The sequence below is a fragment of the Crotalus tigris genome, unplaced genomic scaffold (genome assembly GCF_016545835.1).
Source record: "Crotalus tigris isolate CLP2741 ecotype Arizona unplaced genomic scaffold, ASM1654583v1 scf7180000017550.10884619, whole genome shotgun sequence".
In the NCBI taxonomy this organism is placed as follows: domain Eukaryota; kingdom Metazoa; phylum Chordata; class Lepidosauria; order Squamata; family Viperidae; genus Crotalus; species Crotalus tigris.
Genome location: NW_024096468.1, coordinates 573712 through 599563, shown reverse-complemented (window position 1 = coordinate 599563; position 25852 = coordinate 573712). Strand labels below are relative to the sequence as shown.

The window sequence follows — 25852 nt, the reverse complement described above, 5'->3', positions numbered from 1 at the left end:
CTGAGACATCTAGCCTGCAACTTTAAGATGGTGATCATATACTGTGAACAGAAGCTTTAAAATTAGCAGTGTCATTTTCACTAGCATTATCCGAAGATGACAAAGGAATGGAAGAGTCTTCACTAAAAAAAATAAATTTGAAACTTGTTCAGAAAAGAAGAAAAAAAATCACTTTGGGGAATCTAGATCAATATACAACACTGCTTTGTCTTCTGGCCTTGAGATTAAGATGGAATAGGATAAGTAAATAAAAAAATGCAGGTATGGCACAGAAATTTGGAATATGGCTTCCAGATTTGGCTCTGTAGCCTTTTTCTTTCCATCAAAAATCTTACCTTACATTTGGAGAGACCAATCCCCTCCCTGTTTAAAAAGCAAGAGACAGGGCCAAGCTCTTTGTTTTTCACTTCTCAATAAGTTATTGTGTGAAGCCATATCACACAAAAAGCCCCCCCCCTTCTGATTATCTGCCTATTTGGATTCCACCAGCTAGTGCACCCTCTTCCTCTGGCAGAGCACCTTGTAACTTTTTCTAAATTTAGCTGCTGTTGGAAGAGTTCCCAGCTTTAAAGCAGAACAAACATAAAGGCATAAATAAGGCCAATGGAGGATGTTGTTCTCCGATGTCTTGCATCTGTTTGCTACAATATTCTTCTCCAGAGAAGAAAAAATGATGGGGAAATTGTCATTACTAGGAACCAGAATAATTCTGGTGCTTTTCTCCCCTTTCTCTTCCCTCTTCTTCTCTTTCACATAGCTCCAGCTTTGAGTTTAAAACATAAAAGTGGGGAGATGCAGGCAGAACACAAATGTCATCTCTCTATTGAAATAAGTATGAATTGTACACTCGAGCACTTAAAGCACGATTCAGTAGAATCAACGGAAAGGTCAAATGCAATTTAATGATGGGATAAGATGTGTCAAAAGAAAAGAGTAAATGAATTATGATTTTTAAAAAGTTGTGCGATGCATACTTGAAACTTCAGTAGAAACTGTGTAGTATGAATGACTGAGAGGAATATCTCTAACCATAGGCAGAATTCTTTCCCTTTCCCAAATAGAATCACAATAAGCCCACAAAACTGTGGAATTAGAAATCAGAGTTTTGTTTTGTTATCAATGGATATGATAATAGCATTTTCCTAAATGGGACATGAGAAAAGATGCAGGAAGTCTGACATTATCATTTGGGTTGTTTCTGGCTGTTGTAATAAATTTACAATCTAATGCTTGCAAAATCTGATATTATACATTGACCACCCAGATGGTTCCTGTAATTAGCAGCACATTGTAGATACAATCAAAGGAACATACTTAATGAAAAGAGAAACCTCAACTGTGTATTTCAGGACTATTTGTAGAAAGATTATCAGCAGACATTCCCATATAAGTTGATATCATTTACTAATAGTTTAGCAACCTTGGGGATTTTAAATGTATTCATTTCTAGCACATACATTAAGTAAAGTTCTTATTCTGGATTTTGTCCAGGAAAAGATTTAGCATCCCCTGTTTGATTTTCTGCCAAGCACCATGGTGAGGTCTATAAAGGAATCTTAGCCTGAGTTAGTACAATGTCTAAAAATTGTAAGGAAAATAAGGCTTGCAGGGTTAATGAAATGAAATCTGTGTTATGCTTTGGCACAGATTACAAGCTTCTGCTGTGTGTTACTAGTGGTCATGCAAGACTCGGAGAGTTGGCCACAGGTTGCCAATTTGGTTTACTATTCAGTAGGAAGGAGAGAACTTGTGATTCATTATGTACTATATATGGAGGGAGGAATGAGAGACAAAGAAATTTCACCTAAGAGGACCCCCAGCAATATTAAAAATAAGAATAAACAAACAAATTTCACAATTGAGATAAAAATACTTTTGGAAATACACCAACATTTCCAACCTGGAAATACAGGTATCGTTGTTTAGTGACACAGTTGGGACCGGCAATTTGGTCATTAAGCAAAGTGGTCAGCAAGTGAAACTGCAATGGTGCTGATGATCTTTCTCCACCTTTCCTTTGCTTTACAACCAATTGTAAATGTGAGTTATTTTATATCATCTTCATAACTGCAAATAGTCACTAAAAGAGGCAGTCATAAAACAAGGGTTACCTGTAATCCTGTTTACAAAAGAAAGCTTTGGTTTCTACTTACTTTAGTTATTTAGTGAATGATGAGAACATGACAGAAGGGAAGTAAACATATATACATAGTTCATGTAATTATAAGCAAAGCATCTATGGGGGTATGGCAGTGGCCTCATAAGTGGATATCCAATTCAACTATCCAGGTGATCACCTCTGGCATTGTTTCATGTAGATCTTCTAGGGAACTAGAGAATACACTCATTTGCATGTTAGCACCACAATTGCAACAAGGGGAATCTTTCCATTTCCACTGATATAGGGTAGAGGCACTTCTTCCAGTATCACACCAATTTCTGTTCAGTTTTGACCAGACAAAACTAGGCAGGTAACCAGGTGGTTTGATAGAGGGAGGACTAATAGTCAGACCACAAGCAGGTACCTTGGACCATTCCTTTCTCCAGGCATTTTGGAGGTTAAACTGGATAGATGTTAAGTGAAGAGCTGTTTTCCAAGCTGGCCTAAGGGATTTCAGTCTTACGATGGGCTGTGCATTGTCCTGGTGAATAGGGGAGAGCCTTGTGGTTTGTACTGAAAAATCGAATTAATTCTATTTAGGTCAAGTCCATATAGTAAAGCAGCAACTGCATTTGTACTGGGTATTTTAAGAATGTATTTAGTTAATTCACACTCAAAAAGTTTGCCAACCTCACAGTGAAATCTCACAATGTTGGTGTTTTCAGACTTGGAAACAATATGATTATGCTCCCCGTATGTCAGGTTCTGTTATGGCAGGAGAATGTCAGCTTAGCAGGTGGCAACTATAGACAGGAGAACACAGAAATGAGGAAAATGAAAATATGCAAATGGCTTTAATTGTGCTTGAGAAAATAATCAGATTTCTTTCTATAGAGGGTGCCAGAGGAAAAAAAAGTATGCAGGATTTGAAGAAGAAGAATAAATTCTACCGAGAACCAATTAGGTATAGTGGTTAAGGCGTCAGGTTAGAAACTGGGAGACCATGAATTCTAGTCCCACCTTAGTAATTTGGGGGGCGGGTCTTGACTCAGTCATTCTCTTCCAGCCCTAGGAAGGAGGCAATGGCAAATCACTTCTAAAAACTTTGCCAAGAAAACTGAAGGGATTTATCCAGGTGGTCTGTGAGAATCAGATACAATTGAATGGGAAAATTTTTTTTTCTGTCATCTTTCCTGCCTACTCAGAGACTATTAACTGCTTGTTCTTCTTTCAGTATTGTAATGGAGATTTAGTTCCTGGATTGGTTGTGGAATTACAACTATATTTATGCCTGTTTTACGCGAGCCTGATGCAATATGATGTACTTCCAATATGTGGATAGCTGCTTATAAATAGTTCCTTAGCCCTAATGTTTTCCTTGGATAGACCTTGCAGGGCTAGGGACTGTAGTTCTCTAGATATTATTGGTCTGCAGCCAGTGGCATCTGTAGGAGCCTGTTGCTTTCATCAGAATGAGAAAAGCAAGCCACTGCATAATTCTGTAAGCTCCAGCAACTTCATAATGAATGTGCAAATCAATTGTATAGCCTCATGTTGCTGAAATGCTTCTTTCACCATGCTTCCCACCCTCTTACCTCTACCTTGGCCATTATAATGAGACTGATGAGAATTAATCTAACACTGCATGAAGCACTGTTGCTTGCAATTTATGGTTAATCTCTGAATGCCCACATTTAGCTGATGCATCCTCTTAGTCCAGTGGTAGGCAACCTTGGCTCTTTTATGACTCGTGGACTTCAACTCTCAGAATTCCTGAGCCAGCTGTGCTCAGGAATTCTGAGAGTTGAAGTCCACGAGTCATAAAAGAGCCAAGGTTGCCTATCCCTGTCTTAGTCCCTACAGTTACAATCTTTATTAGAAAAGCATGAAGGTGACTTTTATTTGCATTTATTGAATACAAGAACATTCTGCACAATTAATAAAGAATGTAACTAAAGCAAATCAGGCCTGGTGATGTTGAGTGCAGGCTTACATATCGATCTTGTTCCCCCTTCCTGTTTCATTTTTGTGTGCAGGCTGAACAGTGATATTGAGCAGCAAATTAAATGTAAGGTATCTATCATTTCTGTGCAGCCCATAGGCAAAATGGTTGGTGTGTCTAGTGATGGAAAATGGACCTTTATAGGTGGGTGGAGTTATATCAACACAAATTGTATGTGTTTTTATGAAGCAGGTTCTGCTATGTGCATCATTAGAAGTGTACACATTCACATAGGAGATGGGAGTTGCTTGTGTTTCTCTGTGTTAAGTTTGAAGATGTAAAGTGTTATAAAGGTTTTTCTCTCTTTATTGCCTTGGAAACAGACATGAAACTGATAGATTCCTTAAAGAGCTGTCATTTTTGGTGATGGAGAAGACGTTGTCCCAACATGTTTCAGGAACTCATCAGTTCATGTAAAAAAGAAGGTTTACTGGCTGCTCAGGATGTGCTGTTTGTTTTGCTTACTGGTCTATATTAGTCCTAGAATTTGTTGATGCAATTCCATCCATCTGTTTCCACATAAGAAGGAAAACAATAAATTTGGCCCAGCTCCCAGACATTAAATGAAAAGAAAGAGACACTAGTTAAATGTGAGCTATATATCACTGGGGCAGGTAGACTTATAGCACTAGGCTTAAATCCACCTTTGGAAGCAGATTTCCAGTCCAGTTGATTTTTTCTACAGATTTTCAAATTCATAGAAAAAAATGCTGGGCCATTTAGAAGGCAGAAAAGGATATTAAACTTTTCAAAATTACAACATGATCAAGGGTCTTTCATCTTCTGTTATTAAATTGTAAAAATGCTCTCAACCAAGCCAAGGATTTTTGCAAAGAAGCTTCAGGATGGTTTTTGGTAGTTCCTTGAACAGTCATGCAACCCATGTAAGAGGGGAGAGCCTTGGCTCTCCCATCTGTTTAAAAAGTAGGCCCATTGTCTTTTATCTCCTACTTTCTTTTCTCCTTAGGGGAGAAATAATACTAGTATGTAATTCATTCCTATTAGGGGTCAGAGTGGTAATTTTGGACAGGTCTGCTTCCAGTTTCTGTCAAAAATGAGGAAAACTAAGGCTATAATTTTCTTTGGCTTCAAGGCCATGTTTTTCTTATTGTGTAGAAAGCATCCAGAATCAGGGTGTTAATTTTGTGATCTGATTCTGGGCCACGTCTCTTACATTTAGACTGCTCTGGAATTTTAGTTGATGCCCAATTACTAGGCGAATAACAACAAGGAAAATGATTCTGGGAAAGAGTGATGCTAAAATATTATAAGGGTGAGATTTTTTCATAGAAAGCATGCTGAGTCTGTTCTGAACTGTGTAGAAGACTAATAACAGAAAAGTGCGGGGTTATGCACTCTTTGAAAAAGATTTGGAACAAATGCTTTTTAGTTTATGCTCCTTTAAAGAATCCATGTCAACGCTGTTAATATGGGATATTATTGCTTTGACAATCCACTTATTTAAAATTAATACAACTCTTAATGCAGGGGCACCTGCTGATTGAAAAGAAGGGGTTGATGTAATCACTGTCAAAGTATTCACAGCCTTAAAATATGTTACAGGTTTTGGATACATGTGTAATGTTGTGTTTGTATAAAACAATATGTTTTCTTTGGCAACTGAAAACATTTGTGTCAGAGCATGCACAGTCTTATTGCACTGAGATAACACAGGAGTAAACATAGTAAACAGTGATCTGTATTAAATGGTGGTTTATCTTACTCTATCTACAATATCATACACCAGGAACAATATACATACATGTGTTAATACAGCAGTCTCCAACACACAGCAGTTACAGCAGGAAACAGAAGAGAGAGAACACATCAGCAGAGCCTTCCCTTTACACAAAGGCTCTTAAAGAGACACAGACCCTGCTGAGTCAATCCCATCATTACTTCTTATATCTTACATTACATAAGCTGGTTAGCTGTTAAATCAATACCTTGACAATTTGCAATTCTCAATAATCAGTTAGCTTAGAATTTTCATTCTACTAAATTTCCTTCCTTCCTTTCTGGATATTGTGGTTTATTCAGAGAAGTAAAATGCCAAAGCCACTTGTTAGAGTTAAATATGCAAATCTCATTTATGAATGGAGTTAATCTAGCTTTCTTCTTTCTCTCATCATTTTTCTGTAACAAATAGGAACTTCCTATTCCCAATCTGCAGACTGGAACAGCCACTCAAATTAGGAGCACTACTTTATGTTTAAATGTATTTGTGGAGCCATCATTAGTTTTTCTTTGGAAAAGCTATATGACTACAGTTTGAGAATCCTTTAACCATTGTGACTAAGAGCATAGAACAAGTGTGAATTTTATTTTATTTGTTTTTTCCTGGCTTAGCTGATAGAAATTTGAATTTCATTAAAGTATTAATTTAAATAAAAAATAAAAGCATGGCATAAGAAACTGACAATTAAGATTCATTTGGTTCAACCAAATCAGAAACAAAGCAAAAATATTTTGCTATTGGAAATGTATTATGCAATTCCAGTTCCATTTCATAATATGCCCTTGGCAAGGTAGGCTAAATGTAAGGTGTTAAAATAAATAAAATATCCCACAGGATATTTTCCAAAACTGAGGAAAAGACTTCTACAGTGATAATATCCCCTGCAGATCACACTTTTACCTTAGTATCAAATCAAGGAGTGATATTAGAAGTATATTTATGTTTCAGCTGTCCTGGTAATTGTTTCTGTATGTTAAAGAAGGAGGCTATATGAGTTTGGGTAAACTGATGGGAAAGATAACCAGAAAGTTTTGTTTTTATTACATGCTTTTTTTTTTCTTTCAAAAATCACTTACTATATAAAATCCCGAATTAATTTGGTACATACTTCCTATGAAATATGAAGTTCATTTAACTAAGCTTCCTATTTCTGTACTGTATTTAGCGTCATACTTTCACTTTAAAAGAAATATATATATATATAAGATCTTAGGCTGAGTTTTTTTCCCCAATACCTGTTATTTCAACTGGATTTAGAGAAGGGTTAAATTATATAGAAAGGCACTCTATATTATTAAAATAAGTTCAGAAATGACTGAGTGTCTCAATCAAAATCAATGATGGCATTGTATTGTGAAGCAAACCAATTAAATTCATGAGATGGATTTAGGAAGCCAGTTTAGAATTCCTCTGTGGAAGTTTCTCTATAGTCATTTGGGAAACTTTTTATCATAATTCCATGGGTATATTTTGCCGTTATAAATACTGAGATATTTCCAGGTCAAATTCTTTATTTTATTGATTTTTTTTAATATAAACATCTTGATATTTGGTAAACAGCATGTTGTCTGGGTTTATATTTACAAAGTAATCACTAACAATTAATTTCTATATTCCAAAATCCCCATAATAACTTCGCTTGATTTCTCTTCTTCCAATAATATTCTCTTTGCAACCTAAATTAATACAATTCTTATTAATTTGATAGGTAACAATTAAATATAAAGATTTTTCTAAAATTTTTACCAATAATAATCTCATCAATATCATACTTCTTTTCTATCTGGTCATCTTGGTTGCCTCATCACAAATCCTGTTTACAATTCTTATTTAAATTTATTTTCCTTACAATGTTCAAAACATTTCTACTGGTTAAAATTTTCCCAGAATTAATTAAAGTATTAAAATCTATTTCCATATCTTAAAAAATAAGTAAGAAAAAGACCCAAAAGAAAAACATAGAAAAAGAAAAGATGTGAGAGAGAAAAAGAAAAAGAGAAAAAAAGAAAAGAAAATAATAATAATATACTACTTAAAATATGTATCCTTCTTGAACTAGTATACACTTATTTCCAAATTCTTTCTGTTCTTTTTACCCATAATTAAATCTATGTTTAATGTTTAAATGTTCCATTTAATAAATTCAATCATCTAATTTTTTAACTCGATTCAAAACATTTTTCCCATTTTAGTTATCCATTGGAATTTTCTTAAAATCAATTACACTTAAATATCTAAAACATTTCCTTTATGTTAATCATCCCACACATTTTTATAGTTCTCATACTGAAAAACAAAAGAAAAAAGAAACTGTCTTATTTAGAGAGTTCATCCCTCTTAAACTAAAAATTTTCAATTTTTTCAGCCATATTCAAACAAGTGTTTAATTTTTAAATATTCCCTCTGACATACCCCATCATCTAATTCCTCAATTCTCACTTTAGCCCTCTTCTTTTGCCAAGCATCTTTCCCAATCAATACATTCCGTTGTATCAAAGAGTCTTTCCATAATCTGGTAAATGTTGTTGTGGATATAGTAGGCAAATCAAACATCATGTCTTTGTAAAAAGATTTTGCCCCTTCATATTCAATGAAGATTTCTCTCATCATCCCTTGTCTCCTCATTTCTTGTGGTACTCCCAACAGCTCAGCAATCCATTTTGTCAAATCTTTTTTCTTATCCTGAAATTTATTTTGTGATCTTAGAGTTATCTTTTCAATGTTCAATGTTTCTTGTAAGTCCTTCTCCACTTGAATCTCCACTAGTTTATATTCAGTTGTCTGCTTTACATGATCTCTCTCTCTCTTTTTGTTTTCTGATCATTTGATTATTGTGACGTTAAATTGAGAATGCATTCATTTAAATTTTCAAATATTCCCAGGTCAAATTCTGTTTATGCAGAATTATATTGCAGCCCAACAGTACATTTAGCAGAAGCCATTAAAGGATACTGATCTATCTGAAAGTCATAGATTTAACTTGTTGCCCTTAGTCTTTGAATATTGATCCAAAAATCTGAGGGGTGCACTTGAGACTTGGCAATCTTACAGCAGTACTTCTAGTGCTCAGCAAAGGTAAGAAGGGACTCTATGGAGGGATGGACAGACTGTCCCTGTATAAATTGTAAATAGGTCATCCCCTTGCAACTGGTTCAGTTTCTGCAGATAAAATTGAAAAATTGAAAAGATACAGTATGTGAATAAGGGGAGGATAATATTTATTAGGTAGAAGCTTTTTGTTGTCTAGAAAGATAAGGAAGAATAAATCTCACTTTATACCAATTTTACTATTTTTGCTTTTATCACAAAGAAGAGAGCAGCAAGAGAATGCAGAGATCAATAATTCACAGTGATTCATTTTTGGAAAATGAAAGCTTTCAAAATATTTTGCTCTGTCTACTTAATTCAAAAGTTTATGGAGGCCAAGTTCTAACAATTACCCATCTCCCCCCCCCCCAGTTTGTTTGCTGAGTTTTATTCCTCCATTTTGGAAGGAGAAGGAGGCAAAGATAAGGTGTTATGCCATATTTATTTGTCATTCCAAAAATTGGGAGCAGTGGAACTATCTTCATTTTCTCTAAATAATATTTCTTCATCTCCAGCATAAGAACCCTGGAGCATGACATAAATTCTGGAGCTGGCTTTTACAAAATATGTACAGGAAGCCTATCTTCTTTCTTGTGCACACAGCTAAATCCTCATACTTTTTTTAAAAGTTGCACTATGATATCAATTATTAAAATGTAAAGTTGAAAAACCAGCTTCCAAATTAAAAAAGATTTACATAATATATCAGAGCCAAAAATGCTAAATCCCCAGAGCTGCCTGACTTCCAGTCAGGTCTCTTCTTTATCTCTGTCCTGCATTACCTTGCTTGCATATTTCTCTTGTCTTCACATTCAGTTTTTTCTTGCCAATGCATAGGGATTAACCCAAGGTGTTGAGATGGATAGCTACAGATGCTTAACTTAGATGGCTGACTGCCTAATAAAAGGAACATTGTGACATCCTGTAGCCAGCTTCTTGTCTCACAAAACTGCCTTAGAAGCTGCTATAAGAGATAGGGGTAGCTTGTGTTTTCCTTGTCTGAAGTTTTTCCTTGCCTGAGTTGCCTCTGTTTCTGATTGGATGCTGCAGTACTGCTGCACAGATAGGAATAATGCTCCTGGGAAAGTCAGATGTCCCCTGGACATTGTGATGTCTACCTTCTGATGTAAGATGCTGTCCTGTACGTGTAGTTATGCTTAAACCTATGTAGAATGAAACCAAGACTGATTAAAGGTCAGGTTTGTTCACTAAAGATAAATGGTTCCTCATGTAACCAGGCACCACTAGATGGACTACTTAAAGCTTCTGAGTAGTCTTCAAAGCCAGCCCCATGTAGAGACCATTACAGTAATTGAGCCATGAGATAAATAAGGCACAGATTATTGTCTGAAGTGCCTCTGGGAAAGGGTACAACTGGCACACTAGATGAAGGTGTACAAAAGCTCATTGAGCAGAAGCGATGAGTCCAGGAAGAACTACCCTCCCCCAAGTTGCTCACTACTCTTGAAAAGGGAAATGCTACCCCATCCAAGGTTAATATTCCATTTCTAGATTTAGGTAGCTCTTAATGTCCATAATCCACAATCCATTATCACTCAGTCTTGGTAGGATTAAGTTGGGGAAAGTTATTTCTCATTAAAATCTGCCGTTTCCAGGCACTGGAGTAGAAACTCAATAACCTCACTTGGGATGCCTTGATCAAAAAATATAACTCTGTATCATCAACATATTAATAATACTGTCCCCAAATCAATGAATGACCTTGCCCAGTGGTTTCATCTACATTCTTTGCAGTAGCATACTGAATACCCAGTGTTAGTACTAAAGAAGTGTGAACTATGCCCACGGCTTTAAACTGGGACTGGATCTTAATATCATAATTACAATAGCCTGGCAGTCATGTCACCTGTTAAATATATAGCTATTTAGTCATAAATAAATGATAATTAGAAAAATAATTTTCATAGCTATAGTTCATTTATGTATATGTACTGTAATTTTCAAAAATTCATTGTATTCAGTTTAAATACAGTAAACATTCTGATACATTACACCAAATAAATAGCAGTTAGAAAATGTTCAGAATGATGAGCTTGTTGTAATGGTTTAAATGGATCAGTTCAGCTGAACTAATCTTTATCTGATAAATTTGATTTGGGTCCACTGATACTTTTTGTGATCAAATTATTTTAAATATTATGCCATGAAACCTCTAAAATATTTTTTTTACAATTTGTAATGTGATTAGGAGTGCATAGTAAAAGGGATGAATCTGCTGGCAACCAGTGGTTTTTAGTTTAGTAAGGATTATTATATAAAATATCAAAGTTCCAAAGGCCATGGGGGTAAATCACCAAGAATCTGTTAATTCAGGAAAGCGGGTGGAACAAGATTAGGATACAAACTCTGGAAACAGATCCATAGAAAAGGTTTTGCACCCTGCAGAGGGTGATCACTTTCCATATATTATTTTGTTCTTGTCTGCAAGACAAAGTCTAATCCAACCAAAGTCATGTTTGAGACTCTTCTGCCAAGTAAATAATTTCCTGAATAATAGATTAAAGCTTTGGAGAACCCAGATTTATTGATTAACCTTGCTGTAAAGTCTAGCACAGTGTTTCTCAACCTTGACAATTTTAAGGCATATGGACTTCCAACTCCCAGAATTCCACAGCCAGCACTGAAGTCCAATGCTGTGGACTTCAATGGAGTTGAAGTCCACATGCCTTAAAATTGTCAAGGTTGAGAAACACTGGTCTAGCAGCTTAATTTGATCTCACAACCATTGCTATAGGAAAAAAACCTGTTGCCTTCAGACCAAGAATTAAATTACAAGTACAGACCTCCTGCAATTCCAATAAATGCTGATCAAGTTGCTAATGCCTTGCTCCAGTATCAAAACCCCGGGGGTGATCGAGATAAACTGCCCAGTTGAAAAAGCCTAGCATGTAGGCCAGAAAAAGCCCAGTGGTTCCTGTGATAGTTCCAGCTTAAGTCCTGCAGCTTTTATTCAAGCAGCTGTAATAGCTTCACCCCTCTGATGCTGAGAATCGCCTTCCTTGCCTAATATATAGGATGAAAACCAAATTTACTGCCTTTCTTGGTGAATGTGATCAGTACGCTTCCATCATCAACCATGCAGGATTTATAACAAACCTTATGAAGGAGGGAGCTGAAAAATGGATAACCCCTTATATTATTCAAAACAGAGCTTGGACTTGAACTACTATGTTAGTTTTGTGGCATGCTCAGAGATAAATTTGAAGATCTGGTCAAGTGAATGCCTGCCAGCCATAAGATTTTCTGCCAACAACAGGGTTAGTGTTCAGTGTGGGTGTATGCTGCTGAGTTTCAGCTGTTAGCTCAGGATGTGGGCTGGAATGAAAGAAACATAATTGGCCAATTCATAGAGGGGGGATATTAGATGAAATAGTGACAAACTAATCCATCAGGGCACCCCAGAAACCATGGCAGCATTAATGCAACTTTGCTTGAATATTGGTAGAAAACTGAAGGAATTGAAGAAGAATATGTGCAGAAAAGAAAGACAGCTCCATTTCTTTCTTTCCTTCTTCCCACTTTCCTGCTAAACTTTGTAAACTTTGTAAATTGAACCCAAATGAAACCCATATAAACCCAAATATATGAAGAATGGTTGCAGGAATTGGGTATGTCTAATTTAATGAAAAGAAGGATTGAGGATGACATGATAGCAGTGTTCCAATATCTAAGGGGCTGCCACAAAGAAGAGGAGCTCAGCCTATTCTCAAAAGCACTGAGGGCAAGACAAGAAACAATGGGTTGAAAATAATCAAGGAGAGAAGGAACCAAGAACTAAGGAGAAATTTCCTAACAGTGAGAACAATAAATCAGTGGAATGGCTTGCCTTCAGAAGTTGTGGGTGCTCTATCACTGGAGGTTTTCAAGAAGAGATTAGATAGCCATTTGTCCAGAATGATATAGGGTCTTCTGCCTGAGCAGCAGGTTGGACTAGAAGACCTCCAAGGTCCCTTCCAACTCTGTTATTCTGAAATCTGGTGGTTTCCAGATATTTTTAATGTTATCTCCCATCAACTGTAGCCAATATAGTCAATAGCCTAGACCTATTTTGTTGAAACTTGCCCACTTCATACCTGAGTGCCTAGTTCAGGGGTAGGGAATCTTGGCTCTTTTATGACTTGTGGACTTCAATACCCAGAATTCATGAACCAGCCATGCTGTCTCAGGAATTCTGGGAGTTGAAGTCCACAAGTCATTAAAGAGCCAAGGTTCCTTGCCCCTGGCCTAGTTGCAACTCCCCCCCCCATTTTGTGTGTGTATATTATTTGGAATAAAAAGACAATTTGATTAAAGTATTTTTGGAAGGACGCTCAGCCCATTGATATTCATTAAATAGCCTCCCTCCTTCTCCAATTTCCCACAATTCTCCTAACAGCTATCTCCTATTTTCCATTCTATTAGCTCTTCTTTCTTATCCTCAAGTGTGTTCTGAGATCTTGACAGGTAAAATATCTTTTCCATTTTTGATATTATCGCTACATCTTCTAATTCTTTATTTGTCTGAGTCTCTCTGTTAGTTCCTTTCTTTAGGTCCTCCATATTTGGATCTGCTTCCTCTGATTTTCCTTCGATTTTCTGGGTTGCTAGTTTCTTCTTTGTAGTCATTTTCTGAGTTTGTAGATTTAGATTAAAGAATTGTTCTTTTATCTCCTTTGTGTTATTCTTAATCTCATCATGAGCTAAGACAATTGTCTCTTGTATTGATTTTATCATGAAAGAATTTTTGAAATTCATCAACATTTTCTTGTTGGTATGTCAAGCTGGGGACATTGAGGACAGGTGTTAGGGATTTTTTTTTTTACCATTTGAAACTAAGTATGGAACATCCATTTTGTTTTTGTGTCCAATCTATTTGTATGTCCAATCTATCAGTCCATCTTTAAGTCTCTTTTCAGCAAATATAAGTAAAGTTTGAATTTTTCAAAATTTTCTGCCCAATGAAAAACACATCCTTTCTGTCCAGAGAGAGAAGAGCAATTAAAAATTGTTCATCAATCAAAGGTTTATAGTCCAAAGTATTCCATCATCTCAACCAATAATGCATGTTTCTTCTATAGGGAAATAACTCCATGACACAGCTCTAAAAATCAATTAGTATTTATATTCATAGTCCAGGAAGGCCAGTTTCCAAATAGCTTATTGTCTCTGCCACACAGATAAGCAGCCCAAGAGGGTTTTTTTTTCCTTTTTCCAACTGCTAGTTCAAAAGTGAAACTTTCTGAAAACAACAAAAGTGTTATCTGAGTCTGGGCTTCTAGCCAAGTTTCCTTTAGGCACAATAAATTGTAGTGCTGTAGTTCACCACTAGATGTCACTGACTCCTTCTTCCAGCTTTTTTACATCCAAGCTTATATTACAAGTTTTTAAGTCTCTCTTTTTAAAAAAAATCTTAAAAGCACTTTTAGTTCCCAAATTTCAAAGTTATATATGTGTATTGCTTCCAAATTAATCTTGTAATTTTCTCTATTTTACTCCAAGCAATTAATTCACTGCTTTTCTTTTCCTGAGAGAATGGGGTGGAAATTCCCCTTCCCTCTCTCATCGGGAAGGATTCTTTGCTTTGGGCATTTTTTTTCCCCAGGAAAAAGTCTTAAAGTCATAAAGAGAGGATAGGGTCTCACCCAGATCCATCCACATTGTTCAAAAGTTGCTGATTAATGTTTATTTTCTTCAGTTGTCAGCAGCTTCTGATATGAATGTAGCCAGTCTTTCCCCCACCACTTTGGATGGCTTCCTCAGATCAAAGGGAAGGGCTGCCATCCTCCCGTGATCAACAAGGGTCTCCTTCTTCTCTGTTGCCTCTTTGGGGCAACTTTTGACCCTTTTTAGGGTCCCCAGTGGAGTGAAATTGAACACGGAACCCCGTCTTTCTGCGCATGTTACTTCGCAACATCAAACCAGAAGCCACAACTCCTCTTTTTGAAGCATAGAAGGGGGGCAGTTTAAACAAATGCCCTAAACATTCTAAATCTAGTTTGTTGGGAATGAGGTGGTTCCAGCACCATAAAGATTCAGAGTCCAGAAATTAAATAAAGCCCAGACATGCAGAGCTACACATCACCATTTAATCATTCTTGTTATGCTAGAGCAGGCATATCAAACTTGCGACATTACATGATGTCACGCGATGTATCACGACTTTTTCCCCATTTCCGGCAATGGGGTGGACGCGGTTTTAGTGTGACGCATATGGCCCATGGGCCGGCAGTTTGACATGCTTGCGCTAGAGACTCAACCATTGCTGAAATATGACTGAAATATAATACTCAGTCTATCCAGCCCCAGCAAGAGATGAAAATATTTATGACCAGCTGTTTCACTCTGGATGTATCACAGAATACAGTGAAACTCTACAACTCATCATCAACAATCATCCACAACTCTCCATCCCTCTGCAAGTACCTCCTCTTTATGTAACTCCCCAAAATGTGATCTAAGCTGATGTATTTGGAAAGGGCAAAAGGAAAGTACAGATCCTGACCCCTCATTGGTTATGTGACAACTTTATTCCTGAAGCTCAAATTTTCTCAGATCAGCGCTATGCCACATCAAAGGCAAAATTAATTGCCTGAAGGAATATCTCAAGGGGAATTTATCAAAAGGTTTTATCTTCTTCCTTGCCAATGCTCCTATCTTTTTTTGTCAAGAAGTTTGGCTGTCTGCACATTATCCATCATTACTGGCTTCTGAAATCAGTTGACATTAGGGATCACTATCTTCTTTCCTTCATTTTTTATCTCTTGGGTGTGCAATAAATGATGCATATTTTACCAAATTGGATCACTTTCAGATGAAAGAGGTGCATGAATATATATTTATCTTTAAATATATGGTAACAGCCTTCGGATTGGTTAATACCCAAACTTTCTAAAGATTTCTAATCATCCTTTCCATTACATTTTGGATATTTTTTGATGGTATTTTTACATTTGAAGACCCCTGTTCTAGAATCTAGGTAACATCATAGAGAGTGACACGTCTGATGTCCTTCCAGATGATCATGTTTAATTAAGAAGATTTTCCTGACAGGTGGAAATAATCAGAAATAGGTGGTCCATAAATTAAGAAAGCTTTATGCCATGAAGGGCTTTATAGGTGATAATTAGCATTTTGAATCACACCTGGAAGCTGATATAGATCCAGCTTGGGGAGCAGTGGTGTCATACAAGTGCACTGTAAGATGCTCATTACTGCTTGTGCTGCCATATTCCAGCCCACCTGGTTTTCTAGTGGTTTTTAAGGGCAGCCCCATATAGATCACATTACATAGTCCATTCTTGAAGTGACTAGGGCATAAATGATTGTCCTGATTCAGGAATGGGCACAACTGGCAAAGACCTTCCTGGCTGCAGCTGCCATCTATTCTTCAAGCTGGAGCTATGAGTTTAGAGCCAGCCCTAAATCACAACAATGAATCACATGATTCATTTAGCACTACAGTGCTTCGCTTATCAATAGTGGCAAAGAAGACTCTCTTAACAACTGCCTTGCTTAGCAACAGAAATTCTGGTTCCAATTATAAGTGGGGGACTACCTGTATTGGATTATTAGGGCTACATATTTCCTAAAAATAAAAATTGCTCCTGGAAAAAGTAGATTTTCTTCTGCTGTGATATCTGCCTATACCTGGGGTCTGCAACCTTGACAACTTTAAGACTTGTAGACTTCAGCTCCCAGAATTCCTCAGCCTGCTATGCTGCCTGAGGAATTCTGGGAGCTGAAGTCTACAAATCTTATAGTTGTCAAGGTTGCAGACCCCTGGCCTATACTATCTGGATGTACAGCATTCTGGTCCTGATTTCACTGCACTGATCTTGCCAGGTTACTAACCTTGGATAGAAGACCTTTAGATGAGCTTTTGTTTTCTTTATTCTGGCTTTTCTGGAACACATACTATTTTAGCTTTTGCATGTAAATCTCTATCCGTCCTTGGTTTGTCACCAAAGTCTGGTGGAAAAACTCAGAAGACTAAAGACTAATGCCATTTTAGAACAATGCTCTTGCTGTTAGAAAAACTAAAGCAATTGCTTTGACATTTCATCTATGGCTGTATTCATTTATAACTCAGTTTGTGTCCCTACTCAGGTAGCACCATTTCATGCCACCTACAGTTATCACATGCTCCAGCTACCAAATGCTTTCCAACTTTATCTTGATACAGAGGCCTTACATGCTTTTCAGGAACTTCAAACTGTGTTCTTGGCCTCCTTAAGAATTACCTTGTCATTATTGTCAGGAAGCCCCTCTGCCCCTTGCTGTTGGCAATTATGCCTGGCTTTCTCCCCTCCATATAATCGTAATAACCAGGTTTATTACACTTTACAGATCAGCCCTGTGACTTTTTATCTACACCTTCCAGCCACCTTTCTACTGTGCTCAGATTTGCCCTTGAAGTGCTAGAACTTCATAGATTTTACAGATTAGCTGTTTTCTATTGATTTCCTCCATCTACAATGAGGTCCAACCATAGGAGAATAATAGCAAGACTACTGTTCTTGGAAAATCCAGACTGCCAAAGCCCTCCAGAGAAAGAAAAGATTTTGATATCACCCATACGTACTCTGAACATTTTTGTGTGTGAGTAGAGCAGGGGTCTTCAAACTTGACCCTTTTATAATTCATGGACTTCAACTCCCACAGTTCCTCAGCCAGCATGCCTGGCTGAGGAATTCTGGCAGTTGAAGTCCATGAGTCATAAAAGGACCGAGTTTGAAGACCCGTGGACTAGAGTAAACCGCAGAAACTGATGTGTTTGTGATCACTTGCTACGAGTTGCAGGATTCCATTGAGCTCATTGCTGTTAATGTGTCCTTTTTATAGGCTACAAATTTGACCAAAACACACTTATTAATCACTTTGAAGTTTATTTTTTTTAATTGTTTTCTAAAATTAAGAGCCTTCAGAACTGCAAATTTGATCATATTCACTGAGTTTTTCTTCAGTCTTTTAAGAAAGAAGTTTTAATTACAAGTTTAAGATTTGCAAGAATTGTTTTTTGAATATACAGGAAAAGGGTGAAAATTTTAGAATTTTATAAATGATTAAGGGCTCACATGGACTTAAGTTAGAACTTTGAAATTAATTATATAGAATCCTTCCTGTGGGAAACTTTCTGTATTTACATCTGGAACTGATAAGATGACTTTGAAGGTTGGCCACTGGAGGGCATCAGAAGGAAATAAATATATCAATGGATAGATACAGTACATAAAGAGAAATGGGATGATGGGTTTGGAAGCCACTTTTTATGTTGTCCAACTGATCAGATGGGGAAAGCGCAGGCTAAGGTATGAAGTTCACTTTTAGAATGTGCAGAACTGAATCTTATGGGAATGGAATATGCAGTGAACTAAAATATTCTGACCCTGTGAATATCACAACCCAGCTATTTCAGGACTAATCCAGTGATTTTCCAGAACAGAAACAGTCCATTATGTTCTGCACATAGTCCAATCTTTTCATCCAAAACACCACATGCAGTGAATTATTCAGTTTTTAATTTGGAATATTAACTGTAAATTGATTTACCAATCCTGGAATGACTACAGCAGATGTGTATGCCTGGAGGAAGAATATTTTGCACATTCCTGTTTCTTCATATTTCAAGATCAGTAGCAGTGAAGACTTGAAAATAGCCTATTTTTGAAGTTTGGGAAATGAAAATGATGGTCTGTAGAACAGCTTCTGTATATATGTGTTTTTTCTACTATATTTCTTTCTCAGTTTCTCAAGGATATTTACTGGTACCTCACTAGCCTCTGTGACAGCAGTCCTTTGCTAATTATTCTGACCTTTGCATAAACAGGATCCAACTCATTTCCTATGTAAACGGAGATTATAAATTATGTTCTGAAGGTGTTAAAATATTTTTCTCATCTGTTCTCTCCCCTTTTTGTCTGTGAAAGTTTGCAAAGAGAAAGAGCAAGTAGTATTTTTGCAAGGTTTGAAGCAAACAGATGTTGAGGCTTAAATAACAGCTAATCAAATCAGTTACTCATCCATACTTTCTTTTTTTTTTTTGTCTTCCTGTCTTGGCTTTCCAATAATTTTTTAATTATAGTTTGTCTTTGACTTATGACCACAATTGAGCCCAACATTTCTGTTGCTAAGCAAGAGAGTTGTTAAGTGAGCTTTTTCCTATTTCATGACCTTTCTTGCCACAGTTGTTAAGTGAATCACTGCAATTGTTAAGATGGCAATATGATTGTTAAGTGAATCTGGCTTCTCCAATGACTTTACTTGTCAGTTCTCACCTGACCCTGGGACACTGCAGCCATCATAAATCCATGCCTGTTGCTAAGTGTCCCAAATTTTGATTACGTGGCCATGGGGATTGTGCAATGGTTCTAAGTGTGAAAAACGGTCATAAGTCACTTTTTACTGTAACTTACAGCAACTACTAAATGATGATTATAAATTGAGAACTGCGTGTAGCTGCTTTTGGGGACCTTAGATGTTGGCTCAGTATTTTGTGTAAAATCAGGTTTAACGGTTGTTAGTGTTGTGGTGTCAAGACTGATTTACAGTTTCACCCATATTCCGCTTCACTTGCAGCTTGACAAAGAAAAGGGAGGAGGTGGGATGGAATGCAAGGGTGGGGGGAATTGCATTTGAGCATCCTTGGTTCCTTGAGGCAATGCTCCAACCCAAGGACACATTGAGCAGATGGACTAGCCTGGCTCACTGATTCCCATAACAAAATGAACAGAAATGATTGGTGGATGTAATGGACTGTGGGTGATCCATAGGGAAAGGAGGGGATTAACTGTGCTAGCTTTTGTGTGGGAAAACCAGAGCTGGTTTTGCTTCGTCTGTGTCAATATGGTTTATTCAGTAAAGTTTATATGCCTGGTAAAATAATGCCCCAGGAGTTTCTTTTTCTGGATTCATCAACTGGACCATTGACATGTGGTTGAAATGTCAAACTAATCTACAGGAAAAAAAATGCAGTAAACTTGGCTATTGATATACCTTGTTCTACTCTTTGGATATCAAATATTGCCAAATATTTTAAGCAGAGATATTTAAAATAATGTATTAAAATTAATCTATCACAGTATATGTTGCTATTGTTTTGTTCTCATGCTGAGTTTGTACCTTAGACAACGACACTGTATGATAAAAGAGAGATAAACAATATTTTCTGGTATTGCAGATCAGCAATAGTTGAATGGGATCAAAATTATGCAAGTTGGTCCATCATACTAAGGCTACAGACATTAGGAGTAACCTAGCTACAGAGGATCTAACAAAAGGAGGGGATAAATAATGTAGTAGAAACCATAGCCAAATTAATTTAGCTAGGCAGCTTGACCCTCCCAATATTTTTTTTTGCCTTTCCATAAACAGTAAAGCAGTTATAAATGGACAACATATTGTCCATCCTTTTTATTCTCTTGTCAGGGAATTCTGATGCAGAAATACATTGCAGCTTTCAATGGAGGTTCAGTCAAAAGGTCTTGGGATAGTGCTGTCAGGTACTTTGGTTTCTGAGATTTTGTCCTTACATCATCTGGTGACTGTGAGAAATATGCCATTTCAAGTTGGTGCTAGCCTGAATAATCATGCTTCCTCCTATGAGAAACCTCTTGTCATTCTCTCTGTAAAGAAATCCTCTATGTGTTATTGGCCATTTTGGCTGAAAATGACACTAAACCTAAACTAGGTCTCTTGGACCACTATGAGGACTAGAATGAAGTTTCAGAAGTGCAAAATAACTGATTGAAAGTCCAGACACAGTGTGTACAGTAGACATTGAACTGAGAATTGGGAACATGGTAGATAACAAGATGGTACAGCTCAGTTCAATTAACACTTAGTTTCTAAAAGGTGCTTGGAACACATGGGAGTTCAAATAAGGCTCTTATCTGCAATACTTTAAAGTTGCTATGTCCTTTCCTGGGATGAAGTTGTTGCACAGTTATGGGGAAAAGGTAGAGTTGCTTTAAGATGCTGAAGTCAGATGCTAAGTTTGAGTTTCCACATGCACTGAAACACCTTTTGAAGACTTGGATTTCAAGTAGTACAGAACCCTATTGGATATGGGAAGAGGAGGCTCAGAGAAAAGGGTAGTGAAACAAAGAAACTGAAACAAAAAAGACCATGAAAATGGGGAGTGAAATGGACATTGCGTTGCTTAATCTAGAATTCACATTAGCTCCACACAGAAATGTTTTCTATAAAAGGAGCATCATGCACAGATGTGGGTATACGAGATCAATTAGCATTTAATTAAATGTAATAAAACAACTATAAATTAAATGTGGGTTTCTGTAGAGGAAAGCCCTCCACGAGAGATGGAGATTACATGAATTTCTAGTTCCCATCTGGAAAATGTACATATCTTGAAACCTGCATTTGTAACCTTTATTTTGTAGAGATCCATGCACAAGGTCCATATATAGGAGAGTAGTCAGAAAGCCATACAATTTCCATGATAGAATCTTGCTTTCCCTTTCTGCACTCATAATTACAGCACTTTTGATACCTGTTAATACAGATGCTCACAAAGATGATTTTTGTTAATTTTGGCTTCTGTTAATAATTCAGCATTGAATTATTAACAGGGACAAAAAAAAGTAAAGGTTGAATTTGAATAGCAACATAAATTAACTAAAAGAGAGAAGCAACCTGGAATTAAGGAGAAAGTTCCTAACAGTGAGGACAAATAACCAGTGGAATAGCTTGCCTTCAGAAGCGTGGGCGTTCCATCACTGGAGGTTTTTAAGAAGAGACTGGACAGTCGCTTGTCTGAGATGGTATAGGTTCTCCTGCTTGGGCGGGGGGCTGGACTAGAAGACCTCCAAGGTCTCTTCCAGCTCTATTCTATTCTATTCTATTCTATTCTATTCTATTCTATTCTATTCTATTCTATTCTATTCTATTCTATTCTATTCTATTCTATTCTATTCTATTCTGTTCTGTTCTGTTCTGTTCTGTTCTGTTCCGTCTAATCAAATAGTTCTTTGCCTATATACTCCTAGTCAGTTACTGTATGTCAGAGTTCTTAAATTGGAGGTTGTGAGACCTTGGGAATCATAAATAACTTAAAGTTACAAAATTATTTTAAAGTTGAGCAGGTTTTAACATCAAATAATATAATTTAGTATATCTTAAGTTACTTAACAATGTCCATTTGGTATAAGCTGTCTAGGAGATTGTAATGTGGAGGGCATCAAGTTGGAGAAGATAGATATTCTTGAGATTGGGATTGGTATCTCTGATTTATTTATTTATTTATTTATTATTATTATTATTATTTTATTCTTTTGTAATTTTATGATGTGTTTTTGTGTTTCTACTTGTGTTATATATTTATACTATCGTATACATAAATTAAAGTAAGCTTATACAGTTGGAACAATTAATCAGTGGAACAACCTGTCTCCAGAAGCTGTGAATACTCCAACACTGGAAATCTTTAAGAAGAGATTGGACAGCCATTTGTCTGAAATGGTATAGGGCTTCCTGCCTGAGCAGGGGGTTGGACTAGATGACCTTCCAACTTTATTACTATTGTTATTGTTATTATACAGTAGAGTATACACATATACAGATATAAACAAAATGTGTAAGCTTCAAAGAAAAGCCCAAATAGTTACTGCACTGTGTAGATTCTTTCATCCAAGCCATTTGACATAGGAGTATTTAAGCACACATCATAAAAGATGCAAGAGGATTTTCTTTCCACTAATAAATAAATGAAGAGTTTGTTCATACATCCATGTTCTTCTAGCTTCATAATTTGGTTCCATGTTTTTATCCTCACTAAAATTACAATTATATACAGGGATAAAACACACAGATGAAACCACATGAAAGTGTTATTTTGGGCCATGGAAAAATTGTCCCATGCCTTTCTTTAAACTATCCATGTTTGGCACTTCTGTTTAAAGACTTCTCTAATCATACTATTTTCTCTGATCACAGGGAGCGTGTGTGTGGCACAATCAGTCAAGATTCCCCGAGAACCCAAAGAAGGAGAATTTGATAAGATCATTCGACGCCTTTTGGAAACATCCCATGCTCGAGCTGTCATCATATTTGCCAATGAAGATGATATCAAGTAAGAATTTAGGGATTAATGATTTAGGAACTGTGATGGAAAGTAGAGAGACAAAGAAGGAAAATGAATGGGAGAATAGGGCACGCAGAGGGGGAGAAAGCTAAGTTTGAATCTTGTTAATGAATAAAGTGGAATATTGTCAGCATTTCTGAGGTAGGCTAGGTCAAAGAACAGACGATGAAAGGACTAGTTGTACTCTGTTGATATAGGATATAATAACAGAATTTTCAAAGCCTGTGAGAGAATTTCTCTCTGCACTCTCTCTTATACTGAATAGAATCAAGGTGGGTTACCTTGAGTTTCTTTTTTAGCCCTCTTCTTTCCCAGAACTAAGCCTCTTTTTCAAAAACACTTTTGTTTTTGTGATTGTGTGAGGAAATTTTGAAGTCAGATTCCGTGGAATTTTTCTTTAGTAATTAAAAAGGATACTCAACATTCTCTGGTAGTCACTAGAAAGCAAAATATGGCTTTTTTCCAATGGAGTAAATGGAGCTATAACACAAAGTGAAAAACCGAAAACACACAATCCTCTGGTTTATTTCTTTAGATCTTGCAGTTCTGAGTTGCACCTGATGTTGCAAGTATCTAATCTATTAATCAATGTACATTGACAAATATAAATAAATTGACATTTTCTATCAGTTTACATCAAATAGCATAGGTTTTTTGTGAAGCTTTTAAAAAAATACTGTATGTTATTTCCTTCCACCAAAATCAGGGGATTTCCTTTGCAGGCAACATAAATGACGAATATCTTTAAACACAGGTTTATAAACATTTGCCTATTTGAAAATAAGCAGTAAACTGGATGATTGCTCTCTGGTGGCAATAGTTTACATGCATCTGGAAAATTCCTATTTTTCAGGCAATGGAAAGTTCACATGTACTACTGAGCCAGATGATTTCTCAGGATTGATTCACATGATTCATGCAAACATTTTGAGATAAGAAAGCTGTATGCATGCATGTATTTCTGGATACAACAAATAAGAGCTGTTGTGATTCTCAAACCTGCATATATACTGTATTTTTTTTCAATCTTCTCAAATGGACTTATATACCTATTTTCTAGATTGCTTACTTTCTTATAATTCTAAACATTGTAGTTGCATATTTACCATGATAAGATGAAAGTTCACCCCAAACTGGTGGTGTCCCAATGTCATGGTGATAATGGGAGTATTAGAACAACTATGAAACAGTCTGAGAAAGCTTGGAAAGGAATGGAGAGGAGATTTTTAGTATATTATATATTTCCCACCAAAGTAGCATTAAAGATATTTTACCGAAATAGTATTGAGAACTGTATAGATCTCAGATCCTTGATTCCACCTAGTTTCATTGGGTTGACATCAGTCTCATTAATTGTAAAAGAAATTTCTCCTCTCATTTATAGCAAGTTAATTATGGCAAATCATTCAAAAAGATTTGCTACCTTGCTTGAGTCACCTTTTCTGAAACAGGCTACAAATAACCCATCTTCTATTTCTGGTGTTTTATATCTATTTTGCCTTGCAATCTTTTCCAAGCTCACCCACAATCTCCCATCACAATATGGAAAATGCTCCTTTTATTTAAGAATGAGTAGTTTGAGAGGGATGGGATTTATTATACGGATGGCATGCATATTTAATTTATAATAAAAAAGTAGATCAGGTTTTTAAATCTCATATTTTAAGAAACGCTTTATTACGTATCTGGAAGAAGCATTATTATAGGTTAAGTTATAAAATTCCAATTTGGGGGATTCCCGGACACGTGATAGAGGGGGTATCTAGAGGAGTGAATTTGGATAGGATTTCTTTTAAGGAATTACTTAGTTTGGTAGGGAAGGATTGTCAATTAAAATCTTTAGCTGAGTTGAAGCAAGGAAATATTGTACACTCTTGGTTTCAATATAATCAATTGTTAGTTAGGTGGAGTTTAGATCAAAAGGTTGGTATTACTTTAGAGGATGCGAATTTGGTAAAACAGATTAAACATCAAACTCGAGGCCATATAAAGAGAATTTATAATGTTTTAATAGAATTGGATTCTGAAACGGAGTTAGTTAAAGATTGTATGGTAAAATGGGCACAAAATTTTCAAGAGCCAATTCTATTGGACACATGGGAGACAATTTGGGTTAGAAATGTAAAATTTAGTCAAGCTCAAAATTTGAGAGAAAATTTTTATAAAATGTTTTATAGGTGGCATTTGGATCCCCAAAAGTTGTCCTGTATGTATCCTAACTTGCAGCCCAAATGTTGGAGAGGTGGTAGTTTGGATGCAACTTACTTTCATATTTGGTGGACTTGTAGATATATAAAAGCTTTTTGGATTAAAATTTGATGGAACATTCAAAATATTTTTAAAAGAAAGATAAAGTTTACTCTTCAACTATTTTTGTTGGGTATACTTGTAGATTTTGATGTTAAGGAAACTAATTTGATGTTGAATTTAATAACAGCAGCAAGGCTGTTGGTAGGGCAATATTGGAAGAAGGATTGTTTGCCAACTATAGAAGAATGGATGCTTAAAGTGTCAAATTTAGCAGAAATGGCTAAGATTTCTGCTTATTTGAAGGATCGTTCACAAGAAAGATACATTTCAGTTTGGAGAAGATGGATAGATTATATTCAGAATAAATATGAGACTAAAAAGTTCCATTTATTTTATGAATAAATTTTAGAATATTATTATTGTTATTATTATTATTAATAGTTTAGTATAGTGGAATTTTTATTATATTGCATTGTTTATGAATTAGGATTTTAATTTGTTTATATGATTAAGTTTATTTGCAAATTGTTTATTCTATGTTAAAAGGGAGTTAAAGCGCATTATATTTGTTTATCT

At 36.1% G+C, this 25852-nt stretch overlaps 1 protein-coding gene across 1 annotated transcript in view; it reads left to right on the top strand.

Annotated features, from left to right (window-relative positions):
• The window catches only part of GRM4 (glutamate metabotropic receptor 4), a 345391-nt gene that overhangs the window by 207257 nt on the left and 112282 nt on the right, over positions 1–25852 (top strand). The window contains exon 4 of the mRNA XM_039338855.1: positions 22879–23014. Within this exon, the coding sequence (XP_039194789.1) occupies positions 22879–23014 (136 nt within the window). The remainder of the gene's footprint in view (positions 1–22878; positions 23015–25852) is intronic.